The 25876-nt window shown below is 36.9% G+C and overlaps 1 protein-coding gene across 1 annotated transcript in view; it reads right to left on the minus strand.

Moving 5' to 3' along the window:
- Window positions 1–1466: 1466 nt before the first annotated feature.
- The window catches only part of ipo11 (importin 11), a 116860-nt gene continuing 92450 nt past the window's right edge, over window positions 1467–25876 (minus strand). The window contains exon 29 of the mRNA XM_030738305.1: window positions 1467–3440. Coding sequence (XP_030594165.1) covers window positions 3276–3440 — 165 coding nt within the window. The 3' untranslated portion in view covers window positions 1467–3275. The remainder of the gene's footprint in view (window positions 3441–25876) is intronic.

Below are 25876 nucleotides of genomic sequence, written 5' to 3' on the forward strand. Positions count from 1 at the left end.
GCTGGCTTTTAGCAAGAAAAAAAGCCCCCCCCCCCCCCAAAAAATGGCTGTGTGGCTGTTAAATGCAAATAAAAATAGAGTACAATGATTTGCAAATAATTCAAACCCTTTATACAGATGGAAGAGTAGAAAGAAAGCACATCAAATGTTGAATTTGATGGCACCAATATACTCCCAAAAAAATTTGACAAGGACAACAAAAGACAGGAGAACTTGTGTAATAGTGGAATATCTCACAACTAATTAGGTTAATTGGCAGATTACCAAACATGACTGGGCATTTAAAAAAAAAAACAAAAACATCCCAGTCATTTCAGTGAAGCTGCCATTTTTTTGAAGTAAAAATGTGGACAAATTAGTATTTCTTTATAAATACTTTCAGCATGAAGTTACAAAGAATTTAGGGTAAAGAATACACACTGGATCCTCCAGGGCCAAACCAGTAATAAATGGCTGTGATCTCCAGGCCCTTAATGTGTACTGCTTTAAAAACAGACATGATTCTGTTGGGGAAACTACTGGATGGCCTCAGGAGCACTTGTGAAATCCACTTCATATTACTGACCTTTTGCCAGTTTACCCACTTACCTGAGACTTTTCAACCACATGTTTGTTTTTCATCATTACAACTCTGTCCCAGGCTTTTGTTCTCCCCATCCCACCTTTTTTGGAAACAAGTGCATAACTGATGTCTCCATCGACCTCTAAAAATAAACCCCAAACAGACCTGTACAGTGTGAGCACCAATCAAACTTAGTGTGTCTAATAAGCATGCAATTCTGGAGGATTTTTCTAATGACTCTGGTGATTATAGTGAGGTTGAAATTTGTGATTTAAACAGAAATGTCTTGACACTTGAAAACATTTGATACTAAAATGTATGGTCTTCTCAGTATTAGTAGTAATCTTGGTCATCACTTTAACTCTTGCTGTAAAACCATCAACAGTTCATATTTACACTTTGTCTGGCACTTTTATGTACTGGCATCTTTCCTATTGCTTAACCCAAAAGATCCACAAGCATGGCTGTAAAATCTGGTCCTATTCCCCACTAATTGTCAGTTCATTTCCCTGTACTTCTCAGTAGTTATTGCCCTATTTTTCTAACTGACAGCTTCCTTTTTAAATCTGTCTCCCAAACTGACTAGAGCTTGCACATCAGGTACGATGCACTCCCAAGAGAGGATGCATCTAAACCTTATGCTTACAATCATATTTCTCTCAGGCTCTCCCTCTCCTCCTCCTTTCCACTGCAATCAGTGTTTCACTCCTTGATGTTGCAGCATTAAGGATAACTTCAAGTCCATCATATTATCTGCAGGACAATTATGTCTGATCTGCTGGAAAATTACACTTAATAGAATAAGACTATATAAAAAGAGGAAGCATGTCAAGAACTCAATAGGGACTATGGTTTTCAGTTACACAAAATCAGCATTGGAAATACAAAGGCAACTATTTCGGCTGATTACTGCATTTTATTGAAGGCTTTGGAAAAAGCAATAAGTATTTTCCCCATGAAACATAACCAATAGTTATAACCCAAAAATATCGCTCTACTTTGTGGTGCCCAAAGCAAACTTCATGATGTCCATCAACAGTTGACAAGTGAAGAAATCTTATACTGTTAAACTAGTTAAGAAATGAACATAATAGCAAAAAAAAGTGTTTCACAAGTAGGTAAGGCTGAAAGCATAAGGCTGTAATTCTGACTGCTACTCAACTCTTATCACAGTGTCAAAGGAGCTAGTGTCAGGGTCATCACTTTCCCAATGAGGTTAAAACACACCAGGATGGAAGAAAACTGTATTAAACCATTAAAAAAAAACACACACACACACTTTTTATGTAAATGAGTCTCAAACTGCAAAATATTGTGTGTGTAAAAATGCAACTATTAAATACTTAAGTGCCAATATACAGTAATTTATAACTTTTCTAACTTCCTAATTATTAATCATTTTAAGATAGAACACAAGAAAAAAAAATACTCCTCTCAAATATATCAAAATGTCACTAACTATAGGCCAACTGAGAGAAAAAAAAAGGGCGGCAGGAACTTTCCATTTTGATTCTTTTCAGTGGCTCAGAATGCCACTTGATAGCAGCCACACATGCCGCAATTAATTAAAATCTTCCAAATTAAATTGTGATGACGAAGCCTAACACATGTCACATTTGCAATAAGTTTTTTTGTGTGAGTGTGTGTGTGTCCAAGACAACATGGAGATGTGATAAATGGCAGTAAATAAAGATAAAAGTCTTAATGCAACTTCAGCCTTGTTTGCACAATCCTGTCGTACTACTCTGAGGCCTTCTACTACTCTGGTTAAGCATACTGATGTGAAAAGAATTGAAAACACGTGACAGTTTTGGTTATTAAAGTGCTCCGACACACCATCAGTTAGCAGCGGTATGTATGTATAAACATGGTTCAGCACTCAACCATTTAAAAATCTCCCATTTTGCAATCAAAAAACAAAACAAAGAAACACAAGTCTAAACCACCATACAAAAAACCCCCAAAACATTCTCTCAGTAGTTACTTCAGCTTGACCTCAGGTTATGACAAAATTATAATAAAAAAAAAATTGAAGCAAAATTAACATGATAAAAACAAACTACAAATAATGTCAGGCAGAATATCATCCATACTTTACATACATACAAAATTACATTTCTTTTTTTCTCTTCTAAGAATAGATTCTGTAAACACTGCTTCAGGTCCTTCAGATTTGGTTTATCCCCATTTCTGCTACAATCTGTATGTTTTTTCCATAGAAAATAGTCCGAGGCTCCTACTCTGGCACTGGAGACAATTTTTTTTCTTCATACTCCCCAACCCTCCCAACATGAATACAATTTCTTCAATTTTCTACCCATTTCACACCAAAACCACAAAGAGTGGAAAAAAAAAATAAAAAAAATAAAAAAATGTAAGTATTGAGTGGAAGCTCTAGTGCGCTGATGTTCTCATGTGGGTGTTTTAAAAACGTGAAGATACTCTGACCCACATAAACTCAGTCTTTATAAAAAGGAAAGGACATGAAATAAGATTATAATAGAGAACATGGGTTATTAGCTCAGGACAGTCAACAAGGCTAGGTTTTGAATATAGATAAGGCATAGCATGGGCAGAGGTTGGGGAAGTTTGAATTAGGAGTCCACACGTCAGGCAGATTGTTAGCCTTTCCAGTACATTTTCAAAAATCGGGGTAGAGGGTAGCATTAGGCAAGGATGTTTCTGTAAGGTAGTGAAGGACTTTAGATGTGATTTAGAGGCCTTGGAGGAATTCCTGGAGCTGCCTGACGAGCTCTGTGTCCACAGTTTCCATCAGGACCCCAAAGCCCTGGTCCCCCATCAGGGCCTGCTGCGCCTTCAGCTTTTCATAGACAAACTGCTGGAGAGAAACGCTGTGCACTGGGTCCTCCAGGGCCAACTGCAGAAGGACAAAAAAAACATGGAGAGTGGAAAAATTACTGTTAGGATCCCACCTGAGAAAGTTTCTGTAAGGCAGGGCTTTAGAAAAAACACCACCTTTGGCAATGTTGACACATTTGTTAAAAAAATAAAAATAAAAAAATTCTGCATTATTTTTCATTTTCATGACCTAATAACTTTTGGAAGACGTTAGCCTACGTGAGGCCATTATTTTTGGTTCCTGTCTTGGAACAGAGGCTCTTACACCAGTTTTAGATTATTTAATGGTGTATAACTGTGTAAATATATGATTACCTAGCACTCTGAAGGACGACTACACATTTTCTTTTTATGATGCAGGATTATCGGTATTACACAGTATAAACAGTGGAGAGATACCAAGCTTGATATGCCAAGTACATGACAGGAACAAAACAGGAAGAAACACAAAAATTCATGTCTATAGAGAAGTACTCTACCTGAAGAATAAAAAAAGTGTCTTTTAATTAAAAAAAAAACGTAATCTTCAGTTCACTCAAAAAAGAATACAACGTAATCCATAAAATGAGCTGCCTGACAAAAAGGTAAATCCACTAATTACTCTTAATTACATTAATGCCCGCTATGTGTGGCAATGCATTATACCTGGCTAAGTAGGTGTAAAGGACTTTCACTGATAATGCACTGTGGAGTGCTTTTAATCCCTTTTGACAAAAAAGGGAGGAAAACGCAACAGAGACCTGTTACATGTAGTAACTCTGACATATACAACTAACAGAAAACGTCAGTATTCACAGTCACTGTCATTCATTTCATGCCGAAGAAAAGTGCTGGAAAATAATACTTGACATTAGAGTAAAAAAAAAAAAAAAAAAAAGAAAAGAGAAAGAAAAGTTGAAATGTTGACTACAGCCAACACATTTCTGCAGACCTGCACACTGTCATTTATTTTCTGTGAAGTGAAGCAAAAGCAGAGGCAAACAGAACAGATGGGAAAAGCTGGAAAGCCTGGTCTCAGTCTGCAAATAAATTAGAAAAGTATGCGAGTTCTGTTAATACACTGCACAAACAAAACTTCCATGCAGTCAAGTTTTTAAAGATTTCTTTGTGTGCCTGTCTTGTAAAATTAAAAATGACACTTGAAATGCTACTTTATATTCTATATCATGCATCTTTGTAATTTTGATTGTCATGTGATATTTTTTTTAATCAGTAGGGGTACGTTACTATAAAATTTGCACACATACTGGCTCTCTCTTTTTGCTTTGATTACCCCATTGATTAATTATTGTCATTATCATTGTTACTTGAAAGTGGGTCAGTATCTTGAATCCCACAACCTCTCCTTATGATCTCTTTTATCATGTAACACAAACTTGACATTTTGGCAAGTGTGTTCATTCTTAATCACATTCATCACATTGGCCCACAACTGAAAAACAACTCTGGGTCCTTCAGGAAGCACAATATTGCTGTGACAACTCTAAGTCTCTAGCCAATCACTGGAAACAATACTTGCCATACTAATTTGTTCTTTGTCTTTACAATGCTATCAAACTAGTAAAGAGTGGCTGTTGTAGAGTGACTTAATGGAAAAGCTTTCATCTAAGCTGCATAATTACCTTCAGCACAAGGACTTGGTGGAAGTCTGTGTGTGTGTGTGTGTGTGTGTGTGTGTGTGTGTGTGTGTGTGTGTGTGTGTGTGTGTGTGTGTGTGTGTGTGTGTGCGCGCGCGCACTCGTGTGTCTGAAGCAACATCGTATGGCATCTGAGCACATTTTAATCACTATGGTCCTCTTAAGTGTCTACTGTAATCAAAATAGGAAGAACAATATTAACAGGATTCTTCACAAGCCTCAGAAAATCTCAGATTAGTTCAGGTTAAAAAGGAACAGAAGCAATTAAGTAAGTCTGTATGTAGAGATGATAATATTTCAGCAGCAATACAGCCCCTTATCTTGACTGTACACTGTACACTCATATATATTTGAATGCCCTTTTAGAAATACCAGAAAAACACTTTATTAAAACAAAAAGACAAAGTCTGTGCATGTTATAGTGTGTGTATGAGAAAGTTTGCTGAAGTAGCGTAAATTGAAAAGGCTAAATAAAGATAAAGGATCAATGGATAAGGAGAAAGATCCATCCATCCATCCATTCACTTCCGCTCATCCTGTTCAGGGTTGGGGGGGGGCTGGAGCCTATCCCAGCTGACATAGGGCGAGAGGCAAGGTACACCCTGAACAGGTCGCCAACCTGTCGCAGGACAGCGCAGAAAGAATAAAGAGAAAATCAACAGAACGGACACTGACCAACCACTTTATTAGATAACCCTGTTCAACTACTTATTAACCCAAATGTCTAAGAAGCCAGTTACATGGCAGCAACCTAATGCATTTAGCCATGAAGACATGGCCAAGACGATCCAGCTGAAGGTCAAAACAAGCATCAGAAAGGAGAAAAGAGGTGATTTTGATTTAAGAAAGGTTTAAAAAGAATAGCCTTTAAAAGAAAAAAAAAAATCCAGAGAGCAGCAGTTCTCTGGGAGAAAATACCTTGCTGATGCCAAAAGTCAGAAGAGAGGAGAATGGTTAGACTGCTTTATGCTGATAGGAAAGGAACAGTAACTCAAATAACCACTCGTTACAACTGAGGTGCAGAAAAGCATCTCTGAATGAACAACATGTCAAAACTTGAAGCAGATGGACTACAGCAGCAGAAGACCTCCTGTCAGCCAAGAACAGGAAACTGAGGCTACAATTTGCACAGACTCAACAAATTTGGAAACAGAAGGTGCCCCTGATGAAGAGAGAGAGAGAGAGAGAAAAACCTATTTGCCACTTCCAGCACAAAGAGAATGCATCATAGGCTATACGAGGAGGGAAGTATTCAATTTCCACTGCAACAGAAATTTGGTGGTCAGAATTCGGTACAAAACACAAAAACATCGGTCAATCCTGCCTTGTGTCAGCAGTTCAGACTGCTGCTAGTGGTGATGTAATGGTGTGGAGGATATTTTCTTGGCACACTTTGGATCCCTTACTACCAAGTGAGCATTGTTTAAACACCACAGCCATCATGAGTATTGCTGAAGACCATATTCATCCTCTTATAACCACAGTATACCCATTTTTGATGGTTGCTTCCAGCAGGATAACATGCAGTGACGCAAAGCTCAAATCATCTCAAACTGGTTTCTTGAACATGACAAGTTCACTGTGCACAAATGGCCTTCAGAGATGCTATACCCCCCATTTAATAAAGCACCTTTGGGATGTGGTGGAATGGGAGATTCATATATGGCAGTGCAGATGACAAATCAGCAGCAACTGTGTGATGCTATCATGTCAATATGGAGCAAAATCTCCAATCTATGCCATAAAGATTTAAGGCAATTCTGAATGCAAAAGGGGTTCTGAACCAGTTCTAGCAAGGTGTAATAAAGTGACCAGTGAGCGTGAAGATATGAGTTGATATGAAACAGAGTTCTGAGATAGAGCAGTGTACTGTATTTAGGACATGCTTTGCTGAGACTGCGCACACAGCAACACTGATCAAGAGCAGTCTACAATGTGGCTGCTATCAATATAAACAGTAAGCACGATCCATTGCCAACGCAGGGGAAAAACAGTGGCCAAGATGGGAAGACAAGAGAAGAAGGAAAAACAATAAAGGTGGCATGAGGCAATAAAAGGTGAAGATGTGATCGGTATGAGGGGATGAAATATGATAAGGGAACAAGGAGACGCAAATGTGACAAAAGAAGGAAGAATTGTCATGCATAGCAATTGAGAACCAGGAACTGGCTAAGTAACATGGTTCAGAGAACCCCATAAATCCAGTGAGTGATAAAAACAAAATGATGTGGGATGCAGGAGTGGGCAATCACAGATCTACCTCATTGTTTAGGACAGAGAAAAGAGATGAGTGGGAAACATGAGAGTTGAAGAGAGACAGATGAAATGACAGGGCCCGTAAAAGCCCTCATCGCTAAAGAAATCCCGAGACTACTGTTGCCCTTTTCCAAAGCAAACAAAGCAAACAGTTCTGTGTTATTACTATAAAAACATCACTGTTATTCAAATTTGGCCAATGAGGGACTTTAAACAATTCTTGCTACATTAAACACGTTTAATTCACACATCACTTTGTGTGCCAGTGACCAAGATGCTTAATGCTCCCTGAATGACAGGCCCACACAAAGACAAATACGATGGTATTAGTACAATGGCTGCCAATGGTGGCTTAGGGATTGGGATTAACAAGCACATATTACACAGAGATGATAAATTTACAGACTTGAAAATAGTGAGCCTTTTTTTAATCCTCAACTTTCTGATCTCTCAGACCTGTTCTCATATTTCCACTCCTCTTACAGTTTACTACAACAGACTACTCTATTCAATCGAAAAACACATTTGTACTGTAGCAGAGGATATGAAAAGAAACTGAGTCAGGCAGACAAATGCTAACTGGAGTTAATGATGCAATAACCTGTACTTTTCCAGCTTTTATCTCACATCCCGTGATGCCTCGTGTCTAACTGCAAACACACAAACACTGTGCAAGAGTGAGTGTGTGTGAGCACATACACCAACGCCTGTGTGATGTAATGAGCTGTGGGCCTGCATGATGTATTGAAGTGTAAACTAAGAACTGTATTGTGTAAGGCGATGCTGACAGCGCCAGGCTTAGTGGATTACACTGCGGGCAAATGTTAATTTCATCAGCTAATTTATGACATATCATCTACAGCCTCGCCAGCCACTCACCCTCAGAATCTCTAACTAGACTTGTAAGCTGCTCTCAAGTGGTCAAATTTGACTCTGAGAATCATGCTGTTCAAGAGAAGCGGCCATCAACTCAGGTTTTAATGGCATCGTGGCTTACATAAGATAAGAAATTTTGAGTGAAATAATGAGTTTTATGTTACTGGATATAAAAATATGTTTTACAGTAATAAAAAAATAGGTGTCATATTTATATTATATTATAGATATTTTGTCTCTTAAACATATACTGTCATATATTTCAAAAACACTGGCCATAGTAGTGAGTAAGAAAGTAAAAAAAACAACAATCAAAAACTCTATTTTCTTATTGTGTCTGCAAGTAACTTTTCTGTCATGCATTATCAGCGTGGAGTTGTAATGTATTATGCATTACACATAAAAGTAAAAATATTGCATTATTTATTCGTTCCATGTAAGGCGAGTTATCCATTATACTACTCACTTTGGACAAGTGTTAGACTTTTGCACTACTCTGCAACACTCGCAGAGATGCACGGTCACACACGTAGATTGATAAATCTACCTTTAATCCTAACATTTGTACACATATCAGTTAAAAAAATGTAACTTTAAAGTTGTGTAGATACTTTATTACTTCTGTTCAGTCTTTGGGTGAACTGAAATTAGGGTTAGTTAGTTCTTATGCAAGCTTGTGTGAAAGACAAAACATGCATGACTGTCAATATACAGATCATTTGTCTTATGGACTCCAATGGACAAATATTTCATTAAAATTTACAGTACAATATGAGTGCTGAATTTAGCAGCAGTAATATGTTAGACAAATGTAGGGTGATTACATTAATGTGCTACCCCAAACATTGAGCATTAAATGCATTTTATAAGAACAAAATTATTTTTCTATTCATTATTTCATTACTCATTATTTTTCTCTTGGCAGGTAGTCCAAATCTGGTGCATAAACCTTAGCACGGCAATTTCAGCCTGTCTGTTAAACATTGGAAGGGAAGACAAAAACAATCCCATCAAGATACAAATACTGCATAATGAAGGTGATTTTGTAAACTGAAAGCACTTCTCATTTATGTCATTTGTTCAGTTGCCTGATGGGAATGAACTATGGAAATATGATTGGTTCAGGTCATTTGAGGCAAGGTTTCAATTTTGGAGTTTGTACTGTGAGGAAGATGAAACGGCAAAGTAATTGGGGGATGTGGATAAGTGAGGAAGAGATAAAGGCAAGAAAATGATACAGTAAGAAGTGGAAGTGCAATAACCAAAAGAGAAGAAAGTAAACGTGGTTTGCCAACATAATAAGAAGAGTAAAACAACTACGAAGAAAACTGACCAAAGGATCAACTGAAAGGAGAAAAAAAAATTTCCGTAATAATATTAGTCAACCTGGTGCACAAGACAGAGCAAAAACACACAGGAAAGAAATATGAAACCAGTGGAATTTTAGGGGAAAAGAAAAGGAGTAACGATGAGAGAAAAGGACAGAAGGAGAGTGACATGTTTCCTGCTGCAGCTCACTGATAAAGAAGCAATGGTCGCCATGCCACAGACACAGTAGAAGATAAATGAGAGGCAGGAAGAATAGGAGAGACAAATGAGATGTGAAGCAAGTGGAAAAGGTTTGGTAGATGCCTAGTGAGGGGATGAAGAGCAAAAAAAGCAGAGGAGACAGAATAGAGAAGTAGGCGAGATATGCTGAGAAGAAAAAAAAAACTATAATTATGACGATGATAATAATAATGATCCTAAGCGCCCACGGCAGTCTACTTTTACATCATGCAAAATACCCAATAAAAAGAGCCTATACATGGTCCATCTGTTCTGACAGTACTAAGAGATTGCCAAACACCTTTTTCTTGCAATTTTTTCCCCTTACAACCAGTGCTGTCATGCCAACATCTGGTTCAAGGCAGCACAGTTTTACAAATCCATGCCAGTAATATGCAGTAATGCCAGTAATGCCAGTAATAATTACCCTCTACTCAATATCTGATTGTAAGTTGTGCATACACCTTTGTCTGTGAAATAAGCTAATTTGTGCCAACAGGCTGAAGAAAAACACAGCCCACGTACATCTACATGTATACCTAACATGCAGGCTATGAAATTATTTGATCATGTGACCTCAACTCTAGTTGTAAAGTAAATGATCCTGGTATGGCACATGCTGGCTTACTAGTTTAAGGCCTAAAAGGAACAGAGAACTAATGTTTGCAGCTGTTCTTTAGTTGGAAGAGAGTGGTTTTTACTCAGAACAGGGCTTACAGCACTTTCAGAAGTTATATACTATAAAACCTAACTGACAGATGGGACTACCTCAGTTTTTCATGGCATAGATTAAACAACTTGCTACTCCTCAGAGACTTTGGTCCATATTGACATGACAGCATCATGCAGTTGCTGCAGATTTGTCGGCTGCCTATCCATGATGTGAATCTTCTGTTCCACCACATCCCAAAGGTGCTGTATAGGATTGAGATCTGGCAACTTTAGAGGCCATTTGAGTACAGTGCACTGATTGACATGTTCAAGAAACCAGTTTGAGATGATCTGAGCTTTGTTACACGGTGTGTTATCCTGCTGGAAGCAACCATCAAAAGATGGGTATACTGTGGTTATAAAGGGATGAATATGGCAACAATACTTATGATGGCTGTGGCATTTATATGATACTCAATTGGTAATAAGGTGCCCAAAAGTCTGCCAAGAAAAATATCCCACATCATTATAACACCTGCAGTAGCCTGAACTGCTGACACAAGGCAGGATGGAGCCATGTTTTCACATTGTTTACGCCAAACTCAGACACTACCATCCAAATGGTGCAATAGAAATATAGCTATATAGCCTATGTTACATGAGAAATACTTTTCTTAATGTATGTCACTTTTTATGTTCATTAGTTTAACTGGCTGCATAGAACTAGTACTAGTCTCGTCTGTGCCAAACAATATGTGTCATGGTAGATATATGGTGCAAACAACGCCAATTAATTGTAGAAAACTATTCACAATTTAATACCATTATAGTTTTAAGCCATACTTGAATGTAAAATAATTCTTTTTTTTTTTTTTAAAGTCCAGAATTCATCAAGGGCAAAATTATTTTTAGGTGCTGCAATAGGGCTTTTCCGTGCTATAGTTACTTAAAACTAGAAGTGAGTGATGTCCCCAGAGAACCGGGACCCAGTTTTTGTCATACTGCATTAAACACTGAATATTTGTTGGTTTGAATGGACAGTTTTTAAAAAAAAATAAAAAAATGTTGATCTTTTTTTGTTTGGTTAACAAATCACATTGAAAGACCCAAACCAAGATTTAAATCATCGTGTCAAGTGTAGCGAAGCCATGACGTGTCACAGACACGTCAAAAAAAATAAAAGATTGCTGCTGTGAATGATTTTCCTTCAATAAAATAGTCATAGGCATTGTAGTTTGAGTAAATCCCATATACAAAGTATAAATAGGTGCCATGCCCTGATGTGAGGCTGCACATCAGATTGAACTTAAGACTGATTATGAACATCAAAGTATAAGGAAAGCAAAGGATTTCTCCAATGCCAGTAATTATAGAAGCACATATACGAGTGTGGCTAATGAATATTATGCAAGAGAGGCAGTCTATATGTGTGCATGTTTTGTTGGCAGAGTTGTGCTGGCTTGGTGGGAATGGGCCTGCTGAATATCCCGAGTCTGACACTAATCCTATTACCCCTACTCCAACTGCTGCAGATATCAGCTATTGACTGTTGTCCCCACATACACTGTCCTAATTAAAGGACACCTACATACTTATACATGCAAACATATATCTTAAGCCACTGGTTGGGAAAAAATAAACATATATACATGTATATATGGACCTGTTGTTAATTCCATATTTTAAATGTGAAAGAGATCACACAAAAATTTTGTAGCCACAGATATTCCAATCCAATATAAATCTTAAAGCACAATTTCATCTTGGCGATGACAAACACAAACTCGTACATTATTCACATTCAGGTGGAGAGCAATTCAAGTCCAACATTGTGATGCCCACCACAGGCTTTTTATGCTCTTAAAGCATAAACATACAGTGGGTAGAGGGAAGCCTCTTAGCATGGGAGCAGCCAGTCTTTGTTTGCAGTACCACATTTACTCATCCTCTGATAAACTGCAGTACAATCTTTCTGGCTCGTGTGTTGTAATGCATATAAAAACAGAAACATATGCAGAAAATGCGCAGAGTACTTCAAGGAAACCCAAAATAAACCCAGGAAATGAACAGATTAGATAGTTGATGACACAGAAGAAAAGAAAAACCATAAAACAGTTCAAATAAATAAATGAATAAATAAAGAAAATCAAAAAGAAATAAAATACTTTAAAAAATCATGACAACTTGTATATAAGTACTGGAACTCAGGCATGAGAAACAGGCTGCATAGCATTATCAGCCTGAAATCCTCCATGTTGTTTACTCCGCACTTCAGATGAATACAGTTAAAGCGTACAAAGGGTACTAAATATCTAGGAATATGAATGTCGTGTTCCATATCTTTGAAGTGTAAAGAACGGAGGCCAAATTTCATGGCTCAACTCCTTGTGGTTTTGGAGTCTATAGACCGGAAAGGTAAAACCTGATGAACAGATGCCCAGGCGGACGTGCAAACGATATGACGACAAAATCCTCCCACTTTATTTTGTATGGAAGGATAAAAATAGTAATAATTAAAAAAAAAGAGCCAAAAATTGAAAATCCATCTCCCCTATTTTGTAGATGACATGAAGGGAAGAGAAAAGCATGGAGAAGAACCGCTCATGATCCAAAGCATAACACATATGTCAAGCATGATGGCAATGTTATGGCATGAGCATGTGTTTATTGATGATGTGACTGCTGACAGAAAGAGCAGGATAAATTCTGAATAGTACTGGGCTATCCACTCTACTCAGATTCAGCTAAATGCTGCAAAACTGATCGGGAAGTGTTTCACAGCGCAAATCGATAATGAACCAAAGCATGCTGCAAAAGACACCCAAGTTTCTCAAGGCAAAGAAATGGGATGTTCTTCAATGGCCAAATCAGTCACCTGGTCTCAAGCCAATAGAGCATGTTTTAGGTGCAACTTAAAGTAGCTGCAGTAAAAGCCTGGAAATAGTCCTTATATTAAATATATGTTATATAAAGTTATGTGAGTTTGTCTGATTAATTTTGAGCCCATGAAAATGAAGGGGTACATAAGAAAATGGCTGTTATTCTTGACACAAAATTTGTGTAAAACTTCTTGAGTTAAAGATGAAATCTGCACTTCAATCACGTATTGACTGCCTTATTTAAAATCCACTATTGTGGTGTACAGAGGCAAAACTACCAAAATTGTGTCTTTGTCCAACATGTTACAGACCTAACTGCATATTTATAGACTGTGAAGTAATCCCAGTGACTGTGACACTGCTGTTACTCTGTGTAAGCAGCAAAGCTCCCCTTTATTTATCCTCATTAACCTCAGACAGGACAGTTAATCTCATGACCGAATCATTCAGCTTCTAAAAATTTCTGTTTTTTTACATTTTAACATGTTTTATTGTATGAATGACTGAATGTAAAAATAATTTCTGTATTTAATTTTTTTGTATTTATGTAGGTGACCAAGTAATTTATGAATGTGGTTAAGATCTCCATACCTAACCAATGGCTTAGTAATTTACATCAATAAGAAATTTAAGAGTGAGAAAAAAAGATGTTACTTGGTGTTATGAAGTCAAGGCAGTCACTATAACAGGGCTCTTCAACTCCAGGCCTCAAGAGCCCCTGTTCTGCAGGTTTTAGATGTGTCCCTGATCCAACACACCTGAATCAAATGGCTGAATTACCTCCTCAGTATGCAGTCAAGCTCTCCAGAGTCCTGCTAATGACTTCTATATTTGACTCAGGTGTGTTGAAGTAGAGACACATCTAAAAGTTGCAGGACAGGGGCTCTTGAGGCCTGGAGTTGAAGAGCCCTGCACTATAACAATGAGACATCCTAGTCTCTCCCATCTTGCTGCTGAGCAGATTTTCCCTTTCACTGCATCAAAAACATTTTGTCTTGACTTGCATTAAAGAGCACTGATTGAACTTGCACCAGTGGTCTCCCACAGCTCTGTTTAGAAGTGCTCAGGGCCTTGCTATTAGTCAGTGGGGTAACATTAGTGTTCTATGTTGCCTGCAGTCTGTCTCTCACCATTTACAATGACTGATGATTTTTAAGCACTTTAATTCAAACAATCCAAATGCGACTGAAGTGCAGACTTTCAGCTTTAATTCAAGGGGTTTAACTGTTTAGGAATTAGAGCAATTTAAAAAAAAAAAAAAAAAAAACAGTCCCTCCCAACTGCACTTTAGTCACATCTTGACTGTTTGACTTCAAATCCACTGTGGTGGTGTACAGAGGGAAAACTGAAAACTCCAGCCCCTAAAAATATGATTCTATTCCATCACATCGGACAAGTTCATCCAACAAATCTTCATATCTAGTGAATGGTGAACTTCCTCACCAGCTCACTTGTTTACATCACACTCAACTATATAGTCATATTTATACTAATAAGGCATTTTCAGTCACACATTGTCCACAAAAACTTTTAAGACAGTACTGCTTACTACTACTTTAGCATACAGTACTGACAACCTTAGAAACAGAATCTGCATTACTTTAAAAACAAAAATAAAAAGAGATCTGTGTTCCTCTTCTCTCTGTCTGTCCAACAAATATGGAGGAAAGTGTTGCTTGGCCATTTACTGAAGATGCATGACCAATGCTATAATGCTATCCACAGGACACCAAGGCAAACTACAAACAGCAACCTTCACAGAAAACCATCAGAGCCAAAGAGCACTTTACATCTAGTCATCCAGTAACCAGTACCAAGAATGATTAATACCTAATATCAGAAACATCACTGAAGACATATTTATTGCAGAAATAAGAGTCTTGAGGGATTGTAATATTGATTGCTTGACTAATGCTTATGAATATTTAAATGGGATTTTCTGCATACTTAATTTATCTCAATCAGTGAACCTGGCAGGCCAAATCTAAAGAATCCCTCAGGATGAACCATTCAATTTTAGGAACCTGAAAAGAGTATTTTCACATTTTTAATATAAATGTAATTGTAATTACAGCACGGCAGCACGGTGGCGTAGTGGTTAGCACTGCTGCCTCACAGTTAGAATACCATCTGGAAGGCCTGGGTTCGATTCCACCTTGGCACAGGCCTCTCCCTCTCTCTGTGTGGAGTTTGCATGTTCTCCCCGTGCTTGCGTGGGTTTCCTCCGGGTACTCCGGTTTCCTCCCACATTCCAAAGACATGCACTTACTGGGGTTAGGTTAATTGGCTAATCTAATCTAATCTATAGGTGTGAATGAGAGCATGAATGTGAGTGTGAAAGGTTGTCTGTCCCTCTGTGTTGGCCCTGCAACAGGCTGGCGACTTGTTCAAGGTGTACCCTGCCTCTCGCCCTATGACAGCTGGGATAGGCTCCAGCCCCCCCGCGACCCTTAACAGATGTGCGGAAGCGAATGGATGGATGGATGGTAATTGTAATTAATATAATTGTTCTAAAATTTGGGGTGGGCATACCTCGCCCACCCCCAATTTTTTGTGCCGATACAGTGCTGCAATAGATACTAGCCAATGTTTTCATACTCCATCATAAATTATTAGATCACAACGACAAGAAATTAATTTCATGGGCTTGTAAAAAAGATATTTTATAATTGGAATTTTAAAAATGAGATCCACATGAAGAGATAATGGTATATATAGTCTGGAGTAAGTTTGGACACCGTTACTCCTTTAAATGAATGGCTAAGTGTGTCTAAACTTTTGACTGGTACTATATGTGTATGTGGTTTTTGTGTAGGGTCTGTAGCTCACTTTGCATTATTGTGAGTTTTTTAATATAAAATTTGAAATGTCAATGAAATATCAAGAATAATTTTTTATACCTGAGTACCAAATTTCATCATGATAGATGAAAAATTCACTGAGATATGAATTTTAAAATTTCACCAATGATGGTAGGGGTTTAAAAAAAAAAATTGGTGACCTTGACCGTTTCCCTCGAAAATTAAATTGTAGGTTCTTGGGCCCCTAAGGAATATTTCCACAAAGTAATCAATTTTGGGTCAAAGGTTTTCAATATAGGGGTAACATTCACAAATTTGCACTCTCTCACAATGGTAAAGAATCCTTTTAAAAAGTCCTGGATGCAGATCATGATCTGGATCACCACCAAAATATAATCAATTGTTCCTTGTACCACCACAAACTCCAGATTTTTTGAGTTAACTGCTAAATGATGGACAAACAGACAAATGTGACCGAAAACATAATCTCCCTCCACCTATTGGTGGATGAGGTGATAATGACACTGATCACACATAATTCCATTCAAGTCAGGTTTAATTGTATGCTGCCAAATCACAACATTGACCTCAAGGCTCTTTATATTATTAAGACCCTATAGTATTCTGGAGAAAACCCTGGCAATCAAGTGACCCCCATGAGCAAGCACTTTGCCAGCAGTGGGGAGGAAAAACTCCTTTTTAACAGGAAGAAACCTCTGACTGAGCCAGGCTCAGGCAGGGGCAGCCATCTGCTGTGACCAGTTTGGGGTGGAGGAACAGCTATCAAATGCTGCACTGAGATCGAACATGACAGGCACAGAGATGAATCCACTTGTCAGAGGCCAGAATAAGGTAATTCATAATCTTCACTAGTGCAGTTTGAGTGCTATGGTGAATGCTAAATCCGAAACTCCTCAAATAGACCATTCCTTTGCAAATGATCATTTAGGGCTTTCAAGAATTTCTGAAAAAAGAGGAAGGCTGAAGACTGGTCTATAACAAGCAAAGACAGCTGGATCAAGTAAAGGTTTTTTATAATTAAAGCCACCTTGAAAGCCTGTGGTACACATCCTATTGATAGCGATAAAATGATCATGTTTCCTGTTTTCCCTTTATCAGTGACATATAAGATGTCCTGGCTTTAAAAAGGGCTTTTTTAAAATAGAGAAACAAAACATTTTTCCATGCCAAACAAAGCCCATCTAAAGCTGTCAAGAAAGCTTAGGAACAGGATAGAGGCACTAAAGAGGCATCCCATTTGGTATCATTTAGAGCAGGGGTCAGTAACATGCGGCTCATTCAGGCTTAATCTGTGGCTCTGTGCGGCTCGCAGAAGTAAATTATAAGTATCCAATTGAAGTGCATTTTATTTTTGTCAGTTCAGTTTTTGTTGTAGCTTTAAATTGGAACATTAATTGGAACGTCACTCGTGGTAGTGGCTACCGACTTCCGCTAGGTATTTGCGGCTCTCACTGTTTTGTTTTCCGTGGAAACCGGGTTCAAATGGCTCTTTCCGTATGACAGGTTGCCAACCCCTGATTTAGAGAGATAAATAAATGCATATCCCTGGTCAAAAAAGCTCAATATGATTATTACTTCAGTGTGGTCTCTAATGGTTTATGAATCATAGTCTTATGGTTTATGAAATGAATCATTGTCCTCTAGCAACTATGTCACTATTGGTGGAAAAATTTCTGAATTTCTGTTTCAAATCAATGAGATTCTGGCTGGGCTCTGAATATAAGCGGTTATTGTGAATTTCTGTGTATGTAAGTGTATGGATTTTCAGGCCAGGCACCTGACAAGGTCATCGGAAGCGTAGCATTTTTTTAAGCCTAGTAAAATAACAGTATACATTTCCTTATGTAGGGTTCTAGTCAAAAAAATTTCACAGGCCAGAGCTATCAGATGGGGGTGGGGTGGAGGGGGTCCCCTCGGTACCAACCGGGCAAATGACCGCCTGCTAGTGCTAATGGCCACGCCGCTAGCTAACTGTGATGATTGCGATCTGTTCCAGTAGCTAACAGCAGAAATTCTCAGCTCGGTATGCCCCCTAAAGATTCTACTGCCAGGAGACTGACGAGTAGCATTGGTGGCCGCCAGTATTTTTATTTTTACACAGGTCCTTAGATTCATGTGGAAGTTGTCTTGACTTACAAATCAAATTATTTTTTTCCTTTTATTTTTGGACTGCAGATGCCCTCACAACGTACTAGTTCATGCAATATGCATACTTTACAGCTCTGCCTCAATTCCAAAGGCCTTGAATGTTGTTTATTATTCTGCTGTTAGGTTTAGTACTGGTGATGTTTATTGTACATCATTGCATCTTATGTGAAAGACCTGACAGGCATATTACATTGTTTATCTGTTGAAGACCCAGTGGGAAGCTGTGACTTTACATCACTTATACATTAGACTTGTGCTCTGGGCCATATCTGCACTTAGCTCAGATGAAATACTTTGGAAAGCCTTGGTCCATTTAGATTCATAATTACAAATCATTATTTTTTGTTTGTACCCTTTTCAAGAGCTGCATCTCCAGTATCAGTGCCAGGATCATGAATCCTTATTGAGGTATATTTGTATATTGTTAACTTGGCACTTAAAAAAAAAAAAATTATACATTTTAAACTGTACCCCGACATAATTGACTAGCCCACAACACAGTTGGAGGGAGCAGAGTAAAGCTTTACAGACTGCCAACACCAATTAAAATGGCCACTTGTTTGACATGACACCAAATCCTAATGTTTCCTTTGCTCTCATAATGCCAATGTGAATGTAGCATCTCAGTGTGTGATTAACATTTCCACATTTAATTATATTAGTGGAAATAAGTACTGCATTCACAAAGTAGAAAACTACTATGATAAAGAATATAAAAGAAACCAAATAGTATCAGACAGAACAGTAGGTTGAGAGATAAGGTCATGCACATTTGTCAGTATTATTACATTCATGTGGAGCAGACATGAGAGGACAGTGCAATACTCACTGCGACACAAGGACAAAGACGGAAAGATAAATATTTCTGGCAGGTTAGAAAAACTCTTCTTTTTAAGTGCTCTAAGCAATAGGCCATGAATTAGAGGACTCTTTGAACCATGGCTTTGAGTGACAAGCTTGGTCAAACAGTGATATGCGACATCCTGTCTGAAATCTGGTGTGCCATCTGGTAGGCACTAAAAGACCAACTTCTGCATTTGTAAGATGGCACTAAGAGGGGAAAGATACAGTCAGCAACTTTGTTTCAGTTTAAAACTTTGTAAAATCTCATTACATTAAGGGAGTGCACAGAAAAACAAAGCACTCTCAGGCCAAAGACAAGTATTTACAAAGAACCTTTTTACATAGCTAGTTATAAGCATTTCACATATATGCAAGAATCTGCAAAACAATATTATCATTTTTACTTTTACTGTTAGTAGTAGTAACAGTAAAAATAACACACACACATACATAAATACACACAGACACACACACACACACACACAAGGGATGTGCGTGACTAGTCAACTAATCATTGCTACTGGTCGGTTAGCCTAATTGTTAAGATTTTAATTGATGCCCAATGCCGTAAATGGTTGTCCTAAATGTTACGCAGCTATCTGCCCCCAGATAGAGCTGCAGCCCTGACAACATTATAGAAAAATGACATAACTCTGTTAATCTTGGCCTGATATTTTTATTAGGTCTAATATGTACACAGTTACACTATGCCAATTATTCTTTCACAATGTAAATTATTCTATTCTGTATAGTGTGATACTTATTTTTATTCTTCTTATTAATATATTTTTCTACTTATTATTGGCTGCAGGACAATATACATTTCACTGTGTATTGTACTGTGTATAAATGCATGTGAGCTGGAGGAGGCTGGGGAGAGGGAGGTCTGGGCTTCACTGCTCGGGCTGCGGCCCCACAAGCCAGCCCTAGTTAAGCGGAAGAAAATGGATGCATTGTTTTATTACCATTTTAGATTTGAACTTTTATTGAGATGCGTGTCGTGAATTGTAGAACAACTAGCATTGTTCATAATGCGCGGCACAATGCGCCACACTTTAGAGTTGCAATTTATTCATTTTTCGAATGTTATTTTCTCATATTCTCATAGTACCTAGCATATATAATATTCCAATGGTGCCATTTGACCAATTCTTTTCCTTTGACAATACCACATAGACAGTTAATTGTTACTCTGTCAGCTCATTTTCCTAAGAGAATACCATTTGTCAGTGATATTTAAATTACTTAGCTTAGCTAAACATTACTTAAGGGTTCAAGGGTGACTGTTGTACAGCTGTTTGTTGAGATGTAACAAAGATCTATGCCAGACCAGGTAAAATGTGAAGAACCTGTGCTTGGGCTTTAGAGATTTTGTACTGATGATTCCCAGGTGTTAAAAAATAAAACTGTATCTGAGATAGATTATGTGCATGTCTCAAGGGCTTTCCCAAATACTGAAAATCCTATGTTCTAAGATAGACTGAAAAACATCATTTGACAAATGTGACTGCTTATATTCATGAGAATTTGAAGAGAAAATGCTTAAAAAATAAAAGATAAGGCTCACAATGTTCCTTTGACCTCTAAAATGCAATACAACACACTTTGAAAGGACACTGCGTGCAGCATACTTTGCTCAGTGAGGGCTGCAGACGCTGGGTTTTAAAATCCATGTCTGAAAAAAGAAAAATATATAATAAACTTAGCCTTGCATTTAGAGCTATGAGTGAGTATCTGACTCAACCTAATATATTTTAATTGTTAGCAATATAATTTCTGGACTTTATCTTTCGGACATAACTTCAAAGTTCTTAAAAAAAGGATACTGCTCTATCTGATACTGCTTTTAGTGTGACAGATCTTCACAACTGAGCTAAAGGTTTGCCTGCAAACTATCTAGTGAGGATTTGCTACACTGTACCAGACACTTGATACTCAGACCTTACGATTTTAACAGCACTAGTTGTGCCATCACCCATCTTAAAATTGTAGCTTTTGACAGAAAGTATTACATTATTATGGGCAGGCTTATTCCCTTATTCCAGTTTCACAAATAATGGCAGCATGATTTTGTTACCAGCATCAGGAGTAAATTTCATGCTCTAAATCCCTCATGGACTGTAGAGTTTCAGTGTTCACTGCACAGTTCAACAATTTTTAAGCAATCTGTAGAACACTCAACACTATATATATATATATATATTTAAATATATATATATATATATATATATATATATATATATATATATATATATATATATATATATATATATATATATATACACACATCCACACCAGCTCCATAAGTGATAAATCCTAATAGAGGACAAAACATAGTAATTGCCAGTGACAGAGTCTATATCCTGAGGACTTCACTGTGTCATAACTGGCTACAATTCACCCAGAAGACACTTTCAAGATAGTCCTCAATGAATAGCAATTAATGGAGCCAAACAGCTCAAATAATTATTCATATTTTCTTCCAGACAAGAATAACGAAATTATATATATATATATATATATATATATATATATATATATATATATATATATATATATATATATATATATATATATAATGAATAAGAATGAATAAGCTTTTCACTCAAAATTAATATACATAATGATCAATTTTACAACTGAATTGTCAGAAGAAAGCTCAGTTATCCTCATTATTTGAATAAGACTAACTCCTAATAAATTTAGAGAGCTGATAGGTTTAAATATGCAATGTGCTTTTGGCTGCATCATCTGATCAGCAGAGCTGGAATGTAAACACAAAGACTGGCAGAGATGTCAGAGGGCAAAATGACTGTAACATTCCCTGTGGTGCATACATAACATCATACTATCTGGCTTCTCTTTTTAAGAGCACAGTCTTGGTAAAATGTTGACATGGACCAGATTCATCAGTATGCCAACATTTAATGATAAATGTTTAGCACTTGTCTAATTGGTATCAGAATTCTTTAAGGTCCTGAAAAGCCTCATATATGTAATTTATTCTGCCAGATTTGATCTCTACTAAGGTTGAAAATGGTGCATCTATGCTGGAAACTCATAAGGTCATCATACCTCTTGATCTAATAAGAATGCTAAACAAATAATCTCTCCAACACAAAAATGATGGCATTTATGTTTGTTTCATGCATCAATTGAAGTAAACTTACAGGCAACTGATGGATTCACAAATCACCATGTTTTTGTCTGCTGTCTGAATATCTAACACAGTTGTTGACATGTAAGTCATGGAAATGCAGGTAAATTGCCAGAATGGCAGTGTACTGCCTTGTGGTTGGTTACCTTCCAGATTCTTACAGTTTTCCTCGTGACGCTCAGTTGAGAGTGGCTTTATTTAGAGATATACAATATTTCTTTTTCTGCTTTTATTTCCCTTCTGCACTACAGATATAGAAAGCCTTTAAATTACTCAAAACTTTTATCCCTTACCTGATCAGAGCTTGTCATACATTGCAAGTAAAACTCCCATATGCATATTTGGACTTTTCCTTAGCTGCATTGTATTCTGATGCATTTTTATTTGCCATGCAATTGAGTAAAAAGTTGTGATAACCTTCCAGATACAGGGCTATTTAACCGAATACTGTATTCACAAAGAATCCCTTGTCATACCAGTGTGTATTAGTGAAAAAAGTAAAAAAAGTTGGGATGCTGTGTAAAATGTAAATAAAAACAGAATGCAATAATGTGCTAATCTCATAAACACATATATTATTCACAGTAGAAGACAAAACATATCACATTCTTAAACTGAGATGTTTTACTATTTCATGAAAAATATTGTCCCCCAAAAGTTTTGACCATTGCAATAAAAGGCTAGAAAAGTAAGTGGTATTATAAAGAAACAGTTAAAGGGGTATTTTGCAACTAATTAGGTTAATTGGCAACAAGTCAATGACAAAATTGGGTATAAAAACTGAATTAGAGAGGCAGAGTTTCTTGGAAGTAAAGATGGGCAGTGGTTCACCAATCTGCAAAAGACTGGAACAATTCCAAAATAATGCTCAATCTAAAACTGAGAAGACTAAATCTCTCATTATCTACAGAATATCAAAAGATACCAAGAGTCTAGAGAAATTTCTCTATGCAAGCATCATTGCTGAAAATCAGCATCAGATGTCGATGATCTTCAGGCCCTCAGGCAGAACTCAATTAAAAAACAGGCATGATTCTGTCATGAAAAATCACTGCATGGGCTAAGGAACACTTCCAGAAATCATAGTCTGTGCCTTCCACAAATGCAGGTTAAAGATCTATTATGCAAAGAACAAGCCACATGTGAACATGAACCAGAAAAGCTGCTGTCTTCTCTGGGCCAAAGCTCATTTAAAATGAACTGAGGCAAAGTGGAAAACTGTTCTGTGGTCAGATGAATCAAAATTTGAATTCCATAGATGCTGCACCGTTGAGCCTAATGAAAAGCGGTAACATCTGGCTTGTTATTATGCGCTCAGTTTAAAAGCCTGCATTCTCTGACAGTATGGGGGTGCATTAGTGCCTATGAAATTGGAAGCTTGGACACCTGAAAAGGCACCATCGGCATTGAAAGATATACACAGTTTTTACAGCAACATATGCTCCCATCCAGACATCTGATTCAGGGAAGGCCTTGCATATTTCAGCAAGATAATGCTAAACCACATCTGGCATCTATTACAACAGCTACTTCATAGTATAAGAGTCTGGGTGTTGAACTGGCCTGCCTGTAGTCCAGACCTTTCACCAATGGTGAAAGACATTTGATGCATCATGAAATGAAAAAAATGATAAGGACCACCCAGGACTGTTGAGCAGCTAGGATCATATATCAGACAAAAGTGGGACAACATTCCTTTGCCAAAAGACATGTTGAGGGCCACCAAACTTAAAATGCGCTTTTTTTTTTTTCTTTTTCTTAAAATAGTGCATTTTCTCAGATTAAACATTTGATTTGTTTTCTGTTCTGTTGTGAAAAAAATAGGTTCATGAGATGTGGAAATTATTACATTGTGTTTTTATTTACATTTTATAAGTGTCTCAACTTTTTTTGGAATTGGGGTTGTAGATCAATCTATACATCTGCTTTAATTTACCAATAATAATTTCCTCTAGTCAAATATCCAATATGACAATGACAGCACTGCGAGCATTATCTTACAGGCACAATACAATATACTGCATCTCTTAACAAGCCTATTAGATGCTTTTCTATGTTTTTTTTTTTTTTTTTTTTTGCCAATTTAAAAAAAAAAATTGCAATCATGCCAACTCCCACTACTCTCATGGACAATAAAGCTGGGAAGCAACAGAGATGAAAACTAATTTTGATAACTCTGTATGCCTTAGGCAGCACAAAGGAAAATCTTTATATCTTGTGCTACAAAATAACACAGAGAGGTCTGTTATTCAACAAAACCAAATTATGCTGACACTGATGTCTGCTTGAGAACAGGAGCAATAATAAAGCAAGAATGACAAGTCTTCATTACTAATGCTTTGTGTGGCCCAGAGAGAATTGATAACACCCTGAAACTCATTTCCTATAAATATATACCTCTGGAAGACCTTTGGAGGCAGTTTGATTGTTCTTTAAAATTAAATAATGAAAAACCTTTGAAAGACAAGATCAATTTAAAGATTCATTGCTAGCTCATCAAAGCTTCAAATAATACTTTTAGTTCACTCTGAGGAATGAAAGCCCATAATTTTAAAAGTATCATTTCCTAAATTTACTTTCTTGAAAATTCAAGCATCTAAATTTAAAGCAATTTTTTATTTAAGGAGCCAAATTAGATAAATAGGTTCTCTCTCTCTCGTCTCTTTTCAGTTTGTTTATTTTGCAAAATGAAAATATTTACAAGCAAAAACAATAAAAAGAAACACTCTTAGAGTGCAAACCTTCACCATGGAAGCTCACTCTCTGGGTAGTATTTACTTTAAGGGAATAGAATTGTATTTTGTATATATTTATTTTGTTTTCTTTGTTCTTTTTAAATGTAGTTTAAGAAGTTTGTAGAGCAGTAAAAATCAGATATGGTGGGAGTAGAATTAGAAATTATTAGAATTATAAATACTTTAGTGACCCCAGAGGGAATTTCAGTTGTTACAGCTGCAACCATTTATCATATAAAAATGATAAACAATAATAATTTAAAACCAAAACACCAAAAAGAGAAATCTGCAATATGTACACGAAAATTCTTATGAATACAGTTAAGGCAGTGGCTGTGATAATAAATATGAATCTGGAACATACTGTATAAGCAGTTCAGATTATTGCACAGCTGATAAATTGCACAGATGAACCATAGTTTTTACTGCACACTTAAGCATTTTCTGGGAACATAAACCATTAGTTTTGGTACAATTATGCAATGAATGTTTATTCGTTAAATAAAAAAGAGTCTACAATTTTATTTCTGCTTATCGGTGTAACAGCATTTTCCATACCATACCACTTTATTTATAAAGCACTTTTAAAAACAACAGGGCTAACCAAAGTGCTGTACAACAACATCAAACATAAAAGACAAACACAGGCAAAGAGATACAGAAACACAACAAAGATGTAAAAACATAAATAAATAAAGAACTACAAAAGTATCATTAAAATCACAGTCAAAGTCTCACACTGGGTCGAAGGCCAGGGAGTAAAAATGTGTTTTTAAAAGAGATTTAAAAACGACAAGTGAAGGAGCCTGTCTTACATACAATGGCAAATCATTCCATTTGTCTAACAAGATTTATAGCTGCAGCCAACTTCTGTTGTGCCTTGATTAACCATAGAATGGTCAC

This window comes from Archocentrus centrarchus, chromosome 9, assembly GCF_007364275.1.
Source record: "Archocentrus centrarchus isolate MPI-CPG fArcCen1 chromosome 9, fArcCen1, whole genome shotgun sequence".
NCBI lineage: Eukaryota > Metazoa > Chordata > Actinopteri > Cichliformes > Cichlidae > Archocentrus > Archocentrus centrarchus.